The 21,930-nt window shown below is 39.4% G+C and overlaps 1 protein-coding gene across 2 annotated transcripts; it reads left to right on the top strand.

Annotated features, from left to right (window-relative positions):
• Positions 1-7,080: 7,080 nt before the first annotated feature.
• LOC122064264 (probable magnesium transporter NIPA6) lies at positions 7,081-16,738 on the top strand. 2 transcript variants are annotated; one of them, XM_042627973.1, is made up of 9 exons: positions 7,081-7,508; positions 8,293-8,349; positions 8,442-8,532; positions 8,636-8,796; positions 8,901-9,028; positions 10,359-10,496; positions 12,075-12,167; positions 12,272-12,404; positions 16,191-16,738. In XM_042627973.1, the coding sequence occupies exons 1-9, from the start codon at positions 7,316-7,318 to the stop codon at positions 16,280-16,282; spliced, it is 1,086 nt and encodes a 361-aa protein (XP_042483907.1). In that variant the 5' UTR covers positions 7,081-7,315; the 3' UTR covers positions 16,283-16,738. The 2 variants fall into 2 exon arrangements, with proteins under 2 accessions (XP_042483907.1, XP_042483908.1); XM_042627974.1 differs by having other exon boundaries at positions 7,085-7,508; positions 12,272-12,389.
• Positions 16,739-21,930: the final 5,192 nt, after the last annotated feature.

Below are 21,930 nucleotides of genomic sequence, written 5' to 3'. Positions count from 1 at the left end.
AATTAGACCGGATTTAAAAGTAGGGTGTCACATGACCTGCCTGAAAATGATTATACACTATAAGGGCATGATTCAAGACCCAAATAAGAAAAGAAAATGCCATGAGGTGGGGTTGTGAAATGGCAATAATGCCCCTACCTATGCTTGGAGACTTTATCCAAGTACTTTCTTGAGCTAAGGGCAATACACACATGTCCAGTAGGGTAAATATAAGTCTACCAGTGGGTCTAGTCCAGTAGGCCCAGAATGGGCCTAACGACTATATGGGTTGAATAGATGACTAACCCAAACCGTGGAAGCTAGACTGGAAATCTAGCTTAGTCAGTTGGGAAGGACTACTAACCTGAGGTCAGTGGAATAATATGGATTCTGGTATAGGAATCCAACTGAGGCCTAAGAAGTAAGATTAGTAAATGATTATTAAAAAAAAAATTTAACTCAATGTAAATTGATTAATTAGGCACCTAAGATGTCACACCCCATTCGCACAGAACCGGACCAGTGACCGGGTTAACACCGGTTAACCCAAACCTGCCAAGATCATCTGATACTGTATTCCACCATAGCATACACACAACTAATAAAAGATTATCAGATCAGCGGAAGACTTGGTTTACCTGTGAATATTCCCATAATACTTGATACCCGAATTATGATACAATAGTTATATACATGTGGGCCCGAAGGCATGATATTTACACAATAAAAGTATAATTCACATATCAAGTACATAAAGGAAATCATAAAAAATCAGAGTATACAGCTCGGCTCGGTTCAGAGGTAGAGCTCAGCTCGGCATCAAGGGTTGAGCCCAGCTCGCCATCACATGGTAGAGCTCAGCTCAGCCTCAAAAGTGGAGCTCAGCTCGGTATCAGAACTACGGTCCCGCAGCACAGCTCCTGCACGAACAATCAGTGCCGTGCTCTAACTCCTCAGAGGCCCACCAGTCCTCTTCGAGGAACTCGACTGTGGGACCCACCCCGTGCTCTTCAAATGTATGACCTGCAAAATCGTCTAAAAAGGGGTGCACATGTGGGATGAGCTCACTAGCTCAGTAAGTGGTAAAATGGATCACACAACAGTCCACACAGTAAAACACAATCATATGCACTACATGCTATGCAATACATTTTGGTTTAGTGCTACTACAACCACAGTGCACGTATACTCCAGGTACGAGCCACGAACTCCATCCCGCGATACGCCCATAGGGCTGTCGGAGAAGGCCCACCGTGAGTACTCAGAAAAATAAAAACATGCCGACCATCGGTTCTCAACAGAAAAGTAAATGACTAAAATTAAAGGTGTTGACTCCAGCAATTTAAAATCAGTACGATTGGCCCTCTTGAATATACCATCGAGGTTTTCGATTGTCCTAATGACCCGTCGGGCGTTATGTCTAACCGCCACAGTGACCTGACAAACGCCACCACTGCTTCCCCCCAAATGGCAACCCAACACCTTAACCCCTATTGGGAAGGGTCGTAGCACGGGATGATGAAAATCCTAAACCGTATGCTCCTATATGACAATCGTACGATTGTATAGTGCCACTGTGTCCCATACCACAAGCCACCAATGCACTCGTTTCCAAGTCGACTACGGCATCTAGTCTATTAATGCATTATGCACAATGATGTCAACATTCATCACATAAGCATCTCATCGCTTGGCATTTAGAAAGTAACATAGCACACATGCATAACAAGGTGAGGATGACTAATCTACATAGCATTTTCATAATGGCATGACTAGACTAGATACAATTAAATGAATGCCAAACAATGCCTTGAAACAAGGTCAAACGTCCTCTCCCCACTTACTTATAGTGTACAAGGATTCTCGCTCGGTACGGGTGAGATCCAGTGCAAGAAGCGTAGGATTTGGTGAACCTAACATGAGTGAGCGGAGTTAGTACTTCATCATTTTGGAATCAAAATTAACACGATCTAATGACACGATCATGTTTAGAATCCTAAAAGAAGGTCACACGTCCGATTCGGGCCCAATCGGACGGAAAATTCACATTCGGAGCCTCTCAGGTGGGTTAGACAGCCCACCTGTCTGGCCCACCGATTGGCCCACCGGTCTGGACCGACGGGTAGGTCAGCCCGCCAGTTGGCCCATCGGTCTGGCCCACCGATTGGGCCAGGGGGTCTACTAAGACCGGCGGGTAGGTTGGCCTGCCAGTTGGCCCGTCAGTCTAGCCCGCCGGTTGTGCCCGAGGGCCCTGCCCTCTCAGGCGGGTGCCCACAGGCGGGCCAGATGGCCCACCGGTCTTGCCCACCGGTCTTGGCGGGAAACTTGCTGTTTCTTTCCAACTTCCTCCATTCTTCGGGGATTCAAATGGGGCTTTGCCAAACCCATTCTTCACACATTCAAGGTCTTATAGGATGGTTCTAACCTAGATCTAGGTTAGATTTAAGGAATGGGAAGCCATCTTACCTTCTTTGCTCAATAACACCTTCAAACCCCCAAAATCACTTCAAATCTACAATGCTTCTCCAACCTTGTCAATACTTCTTCAAATCCTTCAAGATCAACACATAAATCATCTATTAAACCTTAGATTCATCATCTCAAAGGGGATTTACCAGATCTCAAGAAACCCTACTCGAATCAAGGGTTTTACTTGGGTATGGTGAATGTTTAAAGAATCCAACTTTGCTTACCTCCAAATGTAGATCTAGTGTTGAAGATCACTCTTCCGGCACCGTAATGGGGAGATCAAGCCTCAGCGCTATTGAAATCCATCACTTCTTCCTCTTCCTTCTCTTCTCTTCTTCTTTCCTTTCCTTTCTCTCTCCTCTTTACTATCCTCACCAACGTACGAGTGTCATAAATGAAAAAGAAAAGAAAATAAAAAATGCTATATATATACTTCTTAATTAACTACTAATACACATGGATGGGTCACTCAGGTGGGTGGGTGCGTCCACCTGTCCGCCCACCTGTCTGCCCACCTGAGGGTCAAAACTTGAGATTTTGACAGAGTTCGGGCCTCGGCGCGAACCCCACCCTTATACGGTGTAATATACGTATGAACCCTAATATACAGCTACATACCTGCTTTATCCGTACATGGCCTTATGATAGGTGCATGTACACGGCTTGGGTACTCCCGTCTCTTCTGGCACTGGCTCGGACTTGTCGGGCCAGCCGGTGTTTAAGGTCACCCTTGCCATCATAGTCCATAAGGAGCCCGCTCTAACTCTCTCCGGTTCGGGTCCTGCATAGTTAAACCAAGTCAACCGTGTAATCAAACCGGGTTTAAGAAGTAGGGTATTACAATTGCGACCTCCACTGATACAACTATTATTGCAAGTTGTTCTTCTCAGGAATTCAATAAAAAAAATGAAAAACAAAACAAAGCAAACAAAGCACTCCAATTTACCAAAAGAAAGCGAAAAATAACATGGAATTGTCTCCCTGACAACGGTGCTAAAAACTTGTTTAAGATTTTAAAATGTAACCGCAAGCGTACGGATCAGTTTAGCTACGGGTAGAACACAGGGAGAGCAACCACTTTATTTTTTTGCTTCTTTTAATAATATGAAAGTGAACCGATTAATGATTATGATCTAATTCTAATTACCGTCCTAAACATATGTATCTAAAATAACGTCGTAACCATTCGTCATCTAAGAATTTAAACACGCAAGCCACGCAATTAAAATTAAATAAATAAATAGATGAAAATAAACACCCCATGCAATTAAAAAACAATGAAGGAAAAAAATGATGAAATAAAAATAAAGTAAAAAAAAATGGATAAAGCTAGAGAGAGACTCACAAGTAGGTTTCTCTACTTAGCCCGAGGGATGCATCATAATATGAGCTTTCCTACTTGACCAGAGAGTCACTCTTACAAGGGTTACTCTACTTGGCTTTAGGGAAAGGGAGACAATTAAAATAAAAATAATAAAATGATATTTCTATGGCTAGGAGGAGCAAAGTCAACACATACACTAGCCATGAACCTTGGGGGAAAGGGATAGTAATAATGTAATGACTGAAATTAAAATCCTAAATTAAAAAAGAAAGGGTAGTCAGAAGAGGGAATGAGAGGGAGGAGAGAAGACTACTAAAGGAGCCTACTTACTTGAACATCATCCCTTGAACTAAAAACTTGATCGATTTGAGATACTACCAGTACTAAAAACCAGATCTGGAATAAACCAAATCTAAAATTTCTAGTACTAGAGAAAAAAAATCTGAAAAAAAAAAATTGAACTTGAAAGACATGCTTCATAGCTTGTTCTTGTCACCTAGAACTAAGCCTAGAACTAGAACTTGAAAATTACAATTTCAATTGTTTAAACAATAAAAAGGAAAGACTGGATCAAAAACAAAAGTGCTTGCATTAATTGAATAAAAAGAACTTACAAAAGTGTTTAAAGCATAAGCCTTGAACTAGAGCTAGAGAAATAGAAAATTAGAGAAAGAGATAGAGCAACTAAGAAAAAACCCTAGAAGAAAAATGAAGTGCCTCCTCCCCTTGTGTTAATTTTATTATATAGAGAATGGGGGAGGGAAACTAACGATTTTAGCTTCTACAAAATTTTTTTTTATCTTGTTGATGAAGTGGAGGAGAGAGAAGAGAGAAAATCTTGTGTACAACTATCTTGGCCGACCTCCTTTAAGTGATGAGTAGGAGAGAAAATCTTCTAAAAAAAACCTCAACAAAATGGCAGCTAAAAGGTTCAAACTTGAGACCTCCTAATAAGGAGGGGATTTTGCACACCACAATTCACCAACTATGTTAGGTAGTTGTTGTTACAAAAAATGAATCTTCAATCACTTAAGGATGTGATCCATCGATCCTTGTTGGCATTTGAAATATTTCTTATACCCTTGGGATAACTACAGATGGGCTGATTTTGCATCTCGGTTCAGTTCTGATCCATTATTCTTTTTCTGACCTGAAAAGAATAATCACTTGTACAGTTGACCAAACAAATGTGTACTTGCAATTGAAAACTTCCATCTTGCTTAGAATTTCGTCCTCTTCACAACCATTAAAATAAATAGGACCTCTTTATGTATAAAATTGGAGATATAACACCCGATAGTTCTTAAGGCCTTGAAAATATAAAACCTATAAAAAGAGAGTAAAACCCAAGGTAGCTCCATTCTAAATATGTAAAATGCATGTTTTACTACACTAGATTTCACACATAAATGTGCTCATCACCCAAACCCTAAGTTCATCCCCAACACACAATATTTCATAACACAGAAAGAGCATACATACACAAAGAAAGGGCATACACATGAGCAATTTCGGTTTAATGTTCGCTTACCTTGGTTCGTCGGCGTGAATCAATCGGAGACAGAGCTTCTTCACCTGGAATGGTTGTTGAGGCCGATATGCAAGGGTTTTTGGTGTTCACCTTCTACAATTTCGGTTTAATGTTTGCTTACCTGAGTTCGTCTATGTGAATCGATCAGAGACAGGGAACTTTCACCATCGATCAGAGACAGAGAACCTTCACCTGGAATGGTTGTTGATGTTGATTTGCAGATGCGCTCGGTGCTCACCTTCTCCAACGGCTCTCTGTTTTGAGGGAAATCCCATCTTAATGGGTATTTCCCCTAAAGGGTATAATGGTCCTCTTATAAAAAGACTTAGATTAATAAAAGGGTATTTAAGTATTTTCATGTTTGAAATTAATAAAATACTCACAGCGTCAGCTTTAGGGAGGGGGCATAATTTGCTCAAACCCTTGGACACCCATGCATAATTTTGGCAAACTATATCGGAGGGGGATGTAATTTTTCCTTTATTAAATTATCAACAATTTTGAAGAGATATTGCACTTAATTACAGTCAATAATTGATAAAAATAACAATATATATCCTATTCGATAAAAAAAAAAAGTCAATATACCTATATAAATGGTCCGGCTAAATGTGACGGTCCGAGTGGGCTTGTGAATGGGCCAATTCAATCGGGAGGCCTATCGGGCTTACCCCTTGCACCGTGTACTACCTATTTATAAACCGGCCAAGCTTAGGCCTGACACGTTTATTAATCGAGTTGGTCCAGGTCATACCATAAACATGTCGAGCTCAGTTGGGCCTACCGGTGCATGCTTGGAATTGACACCCCTAACTTATGTAACACAGGATGTGGGTTGAAGTCATATAAACAACTTGTGTAACGCTTGTATAACACATGATGTGGGCCTAGGGGAAGAGGAACACTACTACTAAACACAATAATAGATCAAGGTTAAAATTGGGTCGGGTTGGGCCACGTTGGGCTAGGCCTAAGTCTTTACCCAGGCCTAGCCCAACCCTGGTCATAGTTGGGTCGGGCTAGGCTGAGTTGACCCTCATAACCGGGTTAGACAGGGTTTGGCTCAGGGTGTGTTCGGGCCATCATGGCTAAACTTATACCCCCACCAAGAGCTCTGGACCTAGATTTTAGAACGCTTTGAAATCCATCTCTGGTCTTCGGGCCAAGGTTAAAAGACTTGGGAGATACTAATCCAGATTAATTGTCCGCCTCGATCGAATTGTTATTTGCTATGACCGATTTTAAATCTTGCCCGATACCATATCAGTGGATCAATACGGAGAAGGGACAAAATGATTAAAAAAATGATTTTAAACATAAAATCAAGGGTATTTATGTCTGATCAAGGGGTGATTTGGTGAGTGTGGTTCAAGTTCTTATACAAGAACCATTTCCATGTGGAATGATCCACATAGATGGAAGCCACCCAACAACCAACTATGTGGTGGATTCTATCTATGTGGATCAGCCCGTATGAGAATGGTTCTTGTACAAGGACTTGATCCATTGACCGATTCCATTCCCCATACTGAGTTCACAAACCACGATCAGGATTGAAGATTGATCCCCACCAATCCGAGTTATTGAATCATACTCCGGGCATGTGAACTCTTTTATGGTCCTTACAGCCTTTAGAGCCATGTTCCGGGCATGGTAACTCTTTTGTGGGTCCTACGGTCTTTCTCAACGTCGCCGAAGACGCGAAACTCTGGAATTCTGTATATCATATTGCATTGTATCGAGTCTCTAGTGTATTGATTAGCCTATTACCGTATTACTCCAATTAAAGAACTTCACGACAAGGTGAAGTCGTAGTTGGTTTTCGTGGACAACACACACAGTCTCTCTCTCTCTCTCTCTCTCTCTGGGTCGTAGTTTTTGGTGGACACGGCCTGAGATCCCTCTCTCTCTCTCTCTAGAAAAGAGAAGATTGTCGCGTTGCAGAGGCTTCGTGCTAGCGCTGGAATTCGAATTTTTCTGGCGCGAAATCAAAATGCTCCTTTTGTATTTTGATGGACAATTCAATTTCTGAGACGGCGAGGAGAAAGCAATTCGTGTCGAAGCACGCAGAGGGAGCAGAGATGGCGATTTCGAACAATACGAGAGGACTCATTCTCGGGGTCCTCTCGAGTTCTTTTATTGGGGCGAGCTTCATATTGAAGAAGAAAGGCCTCAAGCGTGCTGGTGCTTCTGGTACTCGCGCAGGTAAAGAAAGAACTCGCCAAAAAAAAAAAAAAACAAAAACAAAACAAAAATCAAAAGGAAAATTGAATTTTTTGTATATTGTTCTTTTTGCCCTTCCTTTGGGATCTGCATAAATATTTGGTCCTTATTTGATTTGTTATTCGGATTCAATGTTCATGATGAATTAATTTTGGTGATTCGTTCTATTTGACTAATTGAATCAGTTCTTCCGATCAGAAATATCAAATGGTGAGAGCCTATTTTCTTTCTCTCCAACGTAAATTTGAAGTTCCAGACTTCCAAGTCGAAATAGATTATAGATATTTGGTCTGAACTGTATCTCTGAGTGATTAAAAACTTGGAAATTTTTTTTACAGTTCTCAGGTTGAAAGAATAATGCTACCTAATGGCAGTTGGGTAGCATTAATGCTACAGTAATGCTTTCGGATATTGAGGCTTCGAATATTCGTTGTTGGCACAGTGATTAAAATTGTGTCTTTTTTTTTTTTTTTGAAATGCTATCTTTACTATGCAAATCATATAAATTGTAAAATGGGTTGTTTAGGTCCATTTTTGGTGAAATGGGTTGTGGTTTAAACCTCAATGTTTTGGGTTCCTCTCTCTTTGTCTATCATTTGTAAACCTTTTTCTTATTTCTTATCACCGTATTTCAAGGGTCTGTTAGCTTCCATTTTGAGTAAACTTGATCCACATTTTCTATTAATAAATGAGCTGTGTGCAGAGGTTTCACCAACCGAAGTGTAGTTTACTGGCCATTGATATTCTTAATTGTTTCAATATGTAGGAATTGGAGGATATACTTACTTGTTAGAGCCACTCTGGTGGGCAGGCATGGTGACAAGTAAGCACACATGAACCTGATAGCAAGTTATTCATCCATATGTTGATTTTTCCTTAATAAATATCTTGGGCCTGAAGTTTCTTGACAAGCAGTGATTATTGGGGAGGCCGCAAACTCCGTGGCTTATGTTTTTGCTCCAGCTGTTCTAGTGACCCCATTAGGTGCATTGAGCATAATTATCAGGTAAGGAGGGATGGCTAATTAGATTTATCTGATGTTTACATTAGCTGTTAATTAAGAGTTTCAATCTCCTTTAGAGCTAACACTCTTTGGTGGATCTGAGTAGTGCGGTTTTGGCACACTTCATGCTGAAGGAGCGACTGCAGAAACTAGGTGTTTTGGGATGTGTATCATGTATCGTTGGTTCAGTGGTGATTGTAATCCATGCACCCCAGGAACGTACTCTAAATTCTGTGCAAGAAATCTGGACTCTGGCGACTCAACCTGGTAATATTGGTTAAAGCCCTTGTCTGCCCCTTTTAATCAAATTCTATCACTAAGTTGTTTTTGGACGTGGTTAATCGTTCTTTTCTCATGTGCTTTTTCTGCAGCTTTCCTATTTTATTCAGTAGCTACAGTTACAACTGTATTAGTTCTGGTGCTGCACTTTGAACCTCGTTATGGGCAAACGAACATATTGATCTACTTGGGAATATGTTCTCTAATGGGTTCATTGACGGTAATTCATCTTTCATCTTTCATCTTTCATTATGTTGCTACGGTATCTCTGTTACTAAAGCCTTCATTTAGACTTTCTCATATTACATTTAGTAGTCTCTTAGAGCAGCTCTAAGCTGTAGACCTTTCTAATACAATCCGGTTAAACTAAAAGTAGGTTCAGATGCAAACCACTGGTAAGGATCACAGGACAAATCCTTAGGACTGGAGTGAGGAGATTTGAAATAACGCAGACTGAGCCATCTGATGTGGTTGTAATCCAGGTCGAAGGACACTATGGCATAGGAGAATAAACCCTCGAAATATGGTTCCAACCCAATGGTTGGATCTGGAGTTGTAGCATTGAATAGAAAATAGAAACTTTCCAAAAACAGATTTAAAAATCTGTAGTAACTAGAAACTCAGATTTGGTGGTTAACAGAAATCCAAGTATAACCCCAAATAGCAAGTAGGATCAAATAAGAACATAGGACAGTTTTAGTAACCAAGAAGAACAAATTAATAATTGAGACTAGAAAATAGTAACTAGCAGAAAATAGAAGTTAGAATAAGTAGTAGTGCTGCAACAGAACTAATGAATAGGCAGTGTACTGCCAACAAAATATGGAATCGATGGAATGAAGTAGCATCTATTATCACATCAATCTGATCTGAAACTGAGAAGAAACTAACAGTAGTTTGTGGACGTGATAATACTTAGAATATCAGAACAGAATGGTAAATTGATATACACAAGAATGAGGAAAACAGAATCTGAACTTGTATGCGCAAGAATGGAGAAATCAGAATTGACCTTAAAAAATATGGAAGAAGGATATCGACTTGGCTTCTCACCTAAAACTTGACTAGCACCTCACCAGTCCAACTTGGCATCCCACCAAGCTACCTGCCATTGCTTCTCACAAGAGCAAACTGCATCTCACAGAAATCCCAGCAAAGATCTATAATTTTGTCAAAATCATTGGCTGTGGATATGATCTCCTACTCTTTAGTTATAACTTCATGGAATAAGAAACATAGGAAACCCTTATGTATAGTAGGGAGAATTCCTTACAACTTAAAGTCTTTCTTCAAAATAGAAAATATTCTAGAACATTAAAATAGAAATTAACTACTTAATACTTATAGGACTTCTATACCTAATATTTGGACTTATAGAATTGGCCCAGTACTATAGTATACCCAAAAATATTATGCCCATGGCCCATATAATTCATTGGACACTCAAAAGCAAACATATTAATCAATTCTTGGTTTAGTTTGATGGCTTGGTTTGCTGCTGGCCTTCTTGTTCTTTTGAACTTGCATCACTTTCATTGTATGATATACAGGTGGTAAGCATAAAAGCCATTGGAATTGCAATAAAGCTTACACTAGAAGGGATGAGTCAGATAGCATGTCCTCAAACATGGTTCTTTGTTGCAGTTGCAGTCATCTGTGTCATCACACAATTAAATTACCTTAACAAGGTCAGTGCAGCTATGTTCACTTCCTTGTTCCTTGTTGTTATTTTTCTGAAAACAAATTTGATACTTTGTACTTTGTTTACAATAGCCAGTGGATATTAAGTAGGAGTTCCATGACATAGTGGTTATGTAATGCATTCAATCCGAACTTATTTAAAATGCTTCAAATAAACAAGGATGTTGTACTAAAACTTATCTGTTACCATATATATATGAGGCATCAACACCCCAAAGAAAAAAATTGATATCCTTGCTTCAATGGAGCTTTCTTTATCTTGTACAACTCTTACTGTATTTTGGAGTTTAATGAATAATGTGCAAGTATGCACAAAAATAAGGAAAAAGGTAGTATCAGAATCTGACTGTGGTGTGTTGGAAACCAACACACACACACTCGAAAAAGTACTTTCTCGTTTGGAAGAGTTGATGGAACAGAGATTTCCTAGTGTTGGCTTTTGCATATACAAACAATGAATTCTGATATGAACTTCCAATAAAACCATGGGACGCTGTTGGAAGGGAAAAAATGTGTTCCTTTAGTAGGCAAATTCTAGATGGAGAAGCTTGTAAACTATGGCACCTGTCCTACAATATCAATGTCCAACAGCCTTCGTATTTTGGTTTCTTGCGTTTTTCCTACATGGATGTTATCATTAAAACATGGATGTTATCATTAAAAACATAATCTTGTGATGTAAGAGGGTCAGTAGTAGCATTATCTACTCACAGTGGATTGGAAAGACTCAAGAGGACCTGTAACAGTTGCAATGCTCGACTTCACTTGCGACAGTGATATATTTCATTAAATCTAGGACTTTGTTGAATGTTGTTAGCATCCTTTCGGAGAGAAAATCATCCATACAATAATTACTGCTAAAAAATGAGGGAAAGGAAGAGTAATGATCTTGACATGTTATAAGTATTAAAATTGAAGATCATAAAGTACTAAGAGGTGAGGACGTCAAGGAGAGATGAAAAATTTATTTCTGCAGCCTAGTAAATGAAGACACTTCGAGCAATAATGTCCTGAAAGATTGCATTGCCCATTAAGACACCACATGTCATAGATATATACGAAAAATCAAAGTGATTGATGTAAAAGATGCTTTAAAGAGGATGAAGGTAGGCAAGGCACAAGGCCCAGATGAGGTCCCAATAGAAATGTGAAAGAGCTTAGGAATTTGTAGTTTATGTTGGCTAACCAAGCTGTTTAATAAGATTACACGGAAAATGCCAAATGAATGGAGGAGAAGCATTGTGGTTAAGATTTACAAAAATAAAGATATTCATAGCTGCAATAACTATAGAGGCATAAATAATGAGTCATACTATGAAATTATGGGAGAGTGTTATTGAAATCACCTGAGAAAAAAAACTATTGTTACATAGAACCAAATTTAGAACTGTTGTTTTGTTTTATCTTGTCTGTGACTTGAGCTTGTTATAGTCAGCATAGCTGAACTTTCAATATGTTATGGAAATGAACTCTTCAATCTTTGCGGTTTGAAATGAGTGGTTTTTATGCTCTTTATCTCATAGAATATGCCAGATACTCTAATGTGTGTAGTTTCCCTATTCCAGGCATTGGATACTTTCGACACAGCAGTTGTTTCTCCAATTTATTATGTAATGTTCACAACACTTACAATCATTGCGAGTGCAATAATGTTTAAGGTAATTTATCTCTTCAGCCTGTAATAAATTTTTTAGTCATTTTAAGTTCCAACAGCAATGTGACAGTAAGTTTGAGTTGTCCTTTATGCTGTTGTGTTTTGTAGGATTGGTCAGGTCAGAATGTAAGTAGTATAGCTTCTGAACTATGTGGATTTATTACTGTGCTTTCTGGGACGATCATACTGCATTCAACTAGAGAACAAGAAGTAACTCCTGCAACAGGTACCTATCTGGGTGGTGAGAATCCTCAATTCTAGGGTAAACTTGATCTAGTAGGATTTAAATAATCATCCCATCTGCTTTATCCTTTTGGAGATTATAGCCATAATAATCTATAGCATACATGATTTAAGAAAGAAAAATTTTCAGAAATTGCCTGAAATCTGAGTGAGATCTATCTTTATGGTAAGGTAAAAGATTGTCTAGGCAGCTCGTCCACCTAAACTTGGCTGGGTGGCTTATCTAATGGTGTCACATGGAAGGATGAGGTGGCAATTACAACCGTTGGATATCTTGGACATGGTCTAGATTTTCCTTGTGTCAAATTTCGGCCCCTACTTGAATCCTTTATCCTCTGATGTACGTCCATTCACACTTTGGGTTGAAACTTAACAAATGAACAGAGGCCCTTGGGGTCTACTTTTCCACCAAATTTCAGTCCCAATGACATGCCACATGGTTGAATTAGGTAAACCACCCATCCAAGCTTAGATGGGTGGACCACCCGGCCAATTTTTGCCTTGTCTTTTGATAAATGATAGGTTTTATTGATCACTATAGAAATTTCAGTTTTGTTGTTTCCTGTGGCCCAACGGAATGTTGTTTGAGTGATCAAAGCTTAGGTGAGTGGAACACCTTGACCAGATCTGCTTTTGCGCGATGGCAATCTCACTCGAATTATGGACATGTGCAAGTTTCCCGCGTGCAGCTTGTTTGTGCTTTCCGAAGTACTGAGCTGGGTTCAGAACGTCATGAGACAGTTCGGTCCTATCTGGTGAGGATGCTAGAGCATCAAGAGGACCTTTCCCTAGTACGAGTGGACCGGGAATGTCGCATCTCTGGTGTACCAGTTATCGTGGTATCCTAATGTGGGGTAAATAACGGCTGAAATCTGCCCCTGCGGGGATGGTGTGATAAAAGTTTGAGAATCCAAGAAAAGGTCACACCGAGACGAGCCGTTTATCATTATGATAGGTGCTGAGTGGAAGTGTAGTGATGTATGGAGCCGAGGCACCCTAGTAATCCTAAATAATTCTAGGCTAGACATTGCTATACATGATTTCTGCGTGAGTGGCTTCTATCAATAGAGGAAGAAAAGCTGATCATAGACCACCCTATATAAAAGGGTGTTCATAGATCATAGGGAAAAAGGAGGCCGTCGTCAATCCCATCTCTTGGGTTTGATGAGAGAGAGTTTCCTTTGTTGGTTCGGCAGGTATGGATCAATTGAATAAGAGCAAGATAAATTCAAATATAAAAGGTATCTTCCGGAGAAGGTGATTGCTCAAGCCTGTTCATTCCCGTGTTTGACTCAACTCAATATCATCCAGGGACTAGGGGAGCTTTTCGTTTTCGGCAATTTGAGTGCAGGCTTGACCTTTTGCTTTCTGCATTGTTTTGTACATCTTCATCTTCATCTCCCCTTGCCCGGTGAAGTGAACTTTAATCTGATGAAAGCTTCAAGCTAGGAGCCTACCTTCCTAGAAGTTACAGTGTTATGACTTAGGTGGGACCTAGAGCCAAAAGGGGACGAACCTATGCCTACAGTTCCGAAGATCAAGTCCTTAAAGTACTGGTTTTGGTTGGCCACTCCTGATGACTATATTAAAGTGAACTTATATGGATCTGTACACTAGAGAGGGAGACAACAACAATTGGTTTCTGATAAATAGAATAGCAAGAGGTGTTAGTAACAAGGAAACACCGCGAAGCTTCTTGTGTGGCTACCTTCCTGGAAAACCTAGGTCGACTCACCTCAATATATCTTTTGCCTTTGTCCCCCATCCAATATAATAGAAACTTTATATCACTCTAATCACTTCTATCATTGGAAAAAGTGATTCTTTTTGGCCCCTCATTCTTCAAGAATAAGAAAGCTCCTTTTTCGAGTTTGAATTTGTTCATTTTGAATCTGAGTTGTTCTTTCTTTCTTTCTTTCTTTTTTTTTTTTCTTCCCTCATTCCTCCATGGGTTTGATCTGATCCTGTAGTAACTAGCCTATTTGCTCATCGAGGGAAGGGTATGAAACAAATTAGATTTATTTTCGTTCAAAAGTTCTATTTGAAATCTTAGGTTTTTTTCCTTTATCCCTGTCCCATGAGTACAACATTTGAATCAATAGAGAATCCTTTCTTCAGTCTGCATCGATATTATTACATTCAAATTCTGATGGACCTTCTACTGTTCTACACAGCACCGCCAGATCACTAGGGCCGATTTTTGAGTGGAATCATGCAACGCATGCTGCTGGTGTGCTTCCCAAGAGTTCTGCATCATGAACTTTGTATCTCTCAGATTACTTAGAGGGCTCTAGAAAATCACCTAGACAGAAATTAAGAAATAGAATATTTAACTACAAAGAAATAAAGGGTGATCGGATTCTATTTGTACTGTATCTGAAATAAATCTTGTCTATTCTTATCCTTCAAATCCTTTAAGGGCTTTCAACCCCATCACTTGTTTGTTTTATCACTTGTTCAGTCTCTCTCTTGAACATGTGGACCTGACCTCAAGACTGTTTCTTCCTGACCTATATGACCCTCTGGCCGCAGTTATTTAGGTGTTATCCTGAGATTGAAGATATCGAATTCCTCCTTGGAACACACGAAACAAAGATATAGTGAAAAGATAATGGATAATCAATAAGGCCTGAAAGCAAGGAATTGAGAAGCCAACAGAATCAAAGGTGGGTCAAACTCACATAAGCAGAGGAGGCTAAATAAAAAAAATGGATCTTTATTAATATACCCCAATTCTGAAGTTCCCAAGGGCGTCCCCTTGGTATGCTTGGTCAGTAGTAAAGACCTTACACTGCTCATGCTCATCTTATTTTGATTTCCACGGTGGCTCACTTTTTCTAAGTAATGGGGAAGATGAACGAAACATGTCACTCAAAGACTCTACTGAGACAAAGATGGGCTGTCAAGAATGTAGAGGAGGTAGGATGGGCAGTTTCTCAGTTCTAGTATGGATTGTACATGGGTGGTAGCTGCAGTCAGCGGCTCTCCTAGGGTTCCCTCATCATGTGGATTGTTTCTGTAGCAAGATTAAGAAATTATGGTAAAAAAGAGAACAACAAAAATTCCTACAATTGAGAGAGATCCATCCCTCAAGTCATAAATCTGCTCAAGATGAAGCAAAATAAGCTGCAAAAGATTCTCTGCTGTGTAGCCCAAGCATGGATGAACAGCCCCTTATATAAAAACACTTCCATAAAACTTCTAACTGTTTTTGAATCAACGTCTAATTATATTATGACTTCAAATAACTGAACTCTGAATCCATATAACACGAACAACTGAACTTGCAGGGAAGTTTCAGTAGTCTAGTACATAGGTAAAGTCCCTTATATAGACACCCTAGTAAGTGCTAGTTGCGCTCAAATCAGTGCCTATTATATTATGAGCTTATGACTTAAACTAGCTCCTACCAATCTCACCCCCAAACTCAGGCCATACTGGTTGTCCAGCTATAGAGAACCAAATAGAAACCCAGGATTAATATGGCATGGTTTGGCCCTACTGCCCCTTATGGTTCCCCTGCTAAAAAGATATCAAGGTAGAAAGGTGGCTCCTTTTAAGAACTGCAGTGAGTCCGCATCATGCGGGGGCTATAATTTCTCTTACTCTTTAGACTTCCAATCCCCATCAGAAACTCAAAATGAAGTACTTGCATTATTAACTTGTTTCTTATTGCAGTCTTGTTTCTCTATTACTTTTGCACGGATGGTTCCTTCACTTACTTTTCACTGAAGCTTGATAACAAAACCTCAGCTTAATGATTTATATTTGGTACTATATCCAGGAAATATTTCATGGTATGTTCGCAGTGATTCAACAAAGAGTGTAGAAAATGACCATTTCATAGCCCTTCAGAGTTCAGACTACTACGATTAGTGCAGTTCTTGAAATTTTGGTTTGTGAAATTATGATTCACTGTGGACTAAGCTGATGCTTCAAGACAAGATGAATCCATTGTGCGGACACCTCTTGGAAAGAGGGTTGGTTTAGAATGATCGCTGGCTTGCATTCCTCTTGACATATTTTTGTGGAACCAAGACAAAGTTTGGGACGCCGATGCCAAAATGGTTCTTGATCATGAGAGGTCGTCATAGGTACAAATTGTGATGGCCAAGTATGCCTTCGTGGTAATTTGCATTTGCAGATATGGCCTTCAATAGATTGGAATGGTGAGACAGGAATCTTGTGATGACCCAACTAATGGGCGTGAGGTTTAGTTGTATGAGTTGATGATTGTTCTCGTATTTGTCCATATGAAATCAGTGATTTTATTGAATATTTCTGTGGAATATGATATTTTTTTTAGAATCTTTAATTTTTTATGTTTGACTATGGCTTCCTGGTGTTTTCTGTCTCGAGGAAATCAAATGAGTGCATGACGGGAAGGAGATGGTTGTCTCAGTAGCCTAATTTCCATTTATTACTGAATCATCTGAATTAATTGACAGGAAAAGTAATATCTGAGAGTCAAAACTCTGGAAAACCTCCCTCCCCTGGTTTATGTCACCACATCAATTTGTTCTACTCACCTTCATATACTTGAGGAGCTTTCTCCATCTAATAGTTTCACTTAATAGCTTAAGCTTTTGGGTTGGACTATTGAATAAAGTGAGAAATTTACGAAATAGCATTTGGAGGTTCAACCCAAATGCTTAAGCTATTAAGTGAAGATAGCTCAATAATATATGAAGACGATCAAAACAACTCGATATGAGACTAACTCTTAACTCCCAACATTGATGGAATTATATTACATGTATCTACGTAATAGCGTTGGAGGTTAGTAGGATGGTGTTGCTTCTCAAACACCTTCCTTACCTTTTACCATTCCACTTTTGTGAACACTTGGGATGAATAATACTTGCCAATGATGATCCTTTGCTTCACCACTTAGAGTTGAAATATTGCAGAGTTGATTCATTCTGTAAATGGATAGAGGTAGAGAATTCTCACCACAGTTAGCGCATCACTTCTCCTCTTCTTTGGTTGTGAGGCTAATTAACTTGGCCAAACCACAAACCAAAAATAAACCTGTTTGAGGATGGGTTAATAAGAAGTACTGAATTTGGATGCTTTTGTTTTGAACCCAATTAAGAATACGTTTGCATCTGAGCTTTGTTTGAGCAAATACCCAAGTTGTTGAATGCCTACGTGCATCCACCCAAGAGAACCTGAGAATTTTTCACTAAGAAAATACATTCTACCTCTCAATGTGATCTCCTTTGTTTGTATCTAGGGTTCCTGCACAAATGCAATATATAAAAAAACTTTCTAAAAAGAACCTTAATCCCCATGCAACTACAATTTTACTCATTTGCATGTAATGAACCCAAAATCTAACCTAAACATATACAAGTTCAATAATAACTATGTGGCTGATTGCAGAATACAAGATATAAAACCCCACAATATTATGATTGAACTGAAGACCTTGGTAACTCATCATTAAATTGAGAACTCGATAAAATTAAGAAATGTTAGAAAGGAATATACCTTGTTGGGTGTCTTTTCATTAAGTAAAGTGAGAGTAGCATCATTTTGAGAGTCATAAATTTATAGTCCCACGTTGGTTTATTCAGATTCTTTGTGCCTTTTTTTTTTTCTGATACATAGGGAGGAGAGAATTCGAGACTTCCTGATGAACATGGGCTTCTTACGTACCACAGCTTACTAACTACGCTAAACAGTAATAATTAATAGAGTTCCTTAAACAATGGTGAAAGGTCAAATTGTAAGACCTTTTACTCAAAACTAGTGGCGTAGTTGGGCACCTTCAAATATTCTTGCATATCGCACTCCGCACCTCAAGAAGATCTTGTTAGTTGCCTTAGAAAGAAAGTGAAAGAGACCTTTTTTCGTTCTTTCTTTCAATTTCTTTTATTCCATTAACGGCAATGAGCCATACATCATTATATTCTGATTCTTGCCCCCTGCCCATGCACTGCTCACCGCCTACTGCCTACTGCCTACTGCCTACCTTGAACGCTATTTTGTGCTCTCAACTCTCAAGTCTTTAATGCTTACTTTAAAAAAATTGGTAAAAGCTTCTCCAAATGACAAATTGACTCTTTAAAGGAATCATTTTAGTTAATTTTTGCATAAAAGATTGCTTGTTTTGCTGTTAGATTTGATAGGGAGTCATGGGCGAAACTGTTTATCGGAATCAAATCAAATCCTTTAAATCAAAATTGATAAATTGTTTACTAATCAGTTTGATTTTGGTTTTATTTTAGTTTTGAACTGATAAATCATCGAGTTTGAATAAACTAGAACCAATCAAATTGATACACTATTGAATAAATTATACATACTAAATTGATCACAAAATCGATTAGTCTTAGCATTCGATATGCGTTCTTTAATGTTCTATAATGGATGTATACTCTGTAAGTTAATATAAACTGTTTTATTACATAAAAATAACAAATTTTCTTTTATTGGATTTCGGACATAGGTTTGTTTTTTATACGACAGAATTTGTCACCCAATAAAGTGAGGACACGTGACATCCGAGGGAGGAACACGGGTCGCCCATCCAATAGAGGCCGCAAGGCTTCGAACCATGTGAGGAGAAGATTCCCCAGGGGGTTCCTGAAACCCTAGGCCGAGAAACCCTATAAGAGGGAACCGAAAAGGAACCTAGAGGAGGTACGCCGACACCCACCATTACTCCTGTAAAAATACTGTTCTGCCGATTACTGACTTGGGCGTCGAAGGACTAATCCCGGAGATATCTCCGGGCCTCTGCCTTCTGTGCTTGTGCAGGGTCGGCTCATACAGCTTTTCGACAGTAACAGTTTTCAACTAGGTTAGTCATTGTTAACTCTATAAGTGTCCACGGTCCACATAACAAAATGTGGATGGCCATCTATAGATGAGAGAGAGAGAGAGAGAGAGAGAGAGAGAGAGAGAGAGCTAAGAGGAAGATTTTTGGAAACAAAAATCTAGGATCCAATGGTTAAATGGTGGAGACCTATGCACTTCATTCTTTCATGGTTCAACTATTCAAAGAAGGCAATTTAATAAAATTTTGAAGCTGAAAAAGTCTAATGGTTCTTGGATAACATCTCAGTTTGAGATCAAATAGGAGATTCTTTCTTCGTTCCAGCAAACTTATATTTTTGAAGGTGTTGATTTGGATTCCCTACATTAGACATTGAATTGTATCACTCCATCAATTACAAAAGACATGAATGAAGCTATGTAGATGCTTGGACATTGATGAAGCTAAGAAAGCTCTCTTTGCTATGAAGCCTATTAAAGCTCCAGGTATTGACTGTCTCCCTTCCGTGTTTTTCCAAAGATTTTGGGATCCAACGCATGTTGAGTTGTTTGGTTTTATCTCTGAATTTTTTCATACAAGAGTTCTCCCTCCCCACTTCAATAAAACCATTATTTGCCTCATCCCAAATAAGAACTGCCTAGAATTGGTTGAGGATTTCAGACCAATTAGCCCATGTGGAGTGGTGACGAAGATCATCTCAAAATTATTGCTAACCGTCTCCAGGAAGTGCTCCAGTGCATAATTGCTACCCCGGACATTGATGAAGTTAAGAAAGCTCTCTTTGCTATGAAGCCTATTAAAGCTCCAAATATTGATGGTCTCCCTTCGCCTTGGGTTTCATTCTTCATGGGTTCAAATGGTCATGTCTGGGATCTGCTCTGTTAATTTCAGTTTCTTGATCAATGGTATTCTATATGGCAACATTATTCCTCCTCGAGGGATCCAGCAAGGGGACCCTCTCTTCTCAACAATATTCACTATATGCACTCAAGCTCTTTGCTCAATTTTAGCTTCTGCTGAAAGGAACAATCTTATAAGGGGAATAAGAGTTAGAAACAGAGCACCAGCAGTATCTCATCTACTATTTGTGGATGGCTGCGTATTATTTTCAGAAATGCAGCTAGAGCAGATCCACAATCTCAAGGGTTGTCTTGATCTCTATTGCAAAGCCAATGGTCAGTTAATCAATAGGCAAAAATCAGTCCTTAACTTTAGCCCAAATACAGCTTCTCGTTTCAAAAGATGGTTTTCTCGTGTATTACATATTAAATATGGTGAAGGTCCTCATAAATATCTTGGGCTCCCCCTTGATTTTGGTATCAACAAGGTTGCTCTGTTTAGAGAAATCAGAGATAAAACCTCGGCAAAAATTGAAGGTCGGAAGGAAAAACTTCTTACCCCAACTAGTAAGGAGATTCTTCTAAAATCAGTTGTTTCATCCATTTCTGGTTATCCTGCCTCGCATTTCAAGTTACCTCAAGCTCACCATGATGCTATTCGAAAAGCTTCTGCAAAATTTTTTGGGGGCCAGGGAGAGAATGACTCCAAAATTCAATGGATATCATGGGATAAGTTGTGTTGTTCAAAATCAAAAGGAGGGCTAGGCCTAAAGCATCCAAAGCTCCAAAATCATGCTCTTCTTGCTAAAGCAACTTGGAATTTATAGAAGAATCCAGAATCTTGGTGGGCAAAGCACCTGAAGGCAATTTATTTCCCCCACTCTAACTTTCTGCGCGTAGCTTGCCATTGGGTAGATCCTTTTTAGAAGAGGGTCTTATATGGAGTATTGGCACAGGCAGCAAGGTTAGAAGTTGGGAAGACAAATGGGTCCCCTCACTTAAGCATTTCAAGCTCCAACATCCCCCTCTCCCTTGATGCACTCTGGTTTTGGTTTCAGACCTTATTGACCCTATTAACAGATGTTGGAGAAACGACCTTTCGACCTCCTGGTTTTCCCCGTCTAATGTGAGTGAGATAAGAAAAATTCGATTGGGTTTACACATCAGAGAGGATTTTCAAGTATGGGGTGCATCTTGGAATGGATCATTTTCAGTTAAGTCTGCATACCACTTACTTTCGAATAAAAAAGAGGAGGAAATAGAAGGTAGGGGCTCGTCATCTCATCAATCAATTAGGGCTAATATTCCAAGTACAGTTTGGAATTTCATATGAAGTTGCAACACACTACCCAAGATATGCTCTTTCCTATGGCATATGACTGCTAATGGTGTTGCTGCAGCTGAAGGCCTCAACAGAAGACAAATCCCAATTGATCATTCTTGTTCAAGATGTGGAGCACAATCTGAATCCATTGACCATATCATTCTTCATTGCCCATTTGCTAAGGCCGTTTGGTTTGGGTCCTCTCTCTCCCATTTGATCCCTGATGACCCCTCCTTTCTCATTCACTCTTGGATCCAACAATGGTGTGACCTCAGTTCACAGGATAAACTAATGACCAAGAAGAACTTCAGCCTGTGTTCCTTTGTGTTTTGGACGCTTTGGCTTGCTAGCAATGAGCTCATCTTCAAAAGAGATAATTGGACCTAGGGGTGTCAATTCCTAAACCGAACCGGTAAAACCGGCCGGACCGAACCGATAACAACCCGGACCGAACCGAACCGAAGCCTTATTGGTTCGGTTCGGTTTCAAGTATTGTAACCCCAAAACCAAACCGAACCGCACCGAAAACCGGATGAACCCGAAACCAAACCGAAACCGGCTCAAAACCCGGACCGAA

Source organism: Macadamia integrifolia, unplaced genomic scaffold, assembly GCF_013358625.1.
Source record: "Macadamia integrifolia cultivar HAES 741 unplaced genomic scaffold, SCU_Mint_v3 scaffold1591, whole genome shotgun sequence".
Taxonomy (NCBI): Eukaryota; Viridiplantae; Streptophyta; class Magnoliopsida; order Proteales; family Proteaceae; genus Macadamia; species Macadamia integrifolia.
Note: the sequence above shows the minus strand (reverse complement) of the source record. Positions and strands in the feature narration are given on the sequence as shown.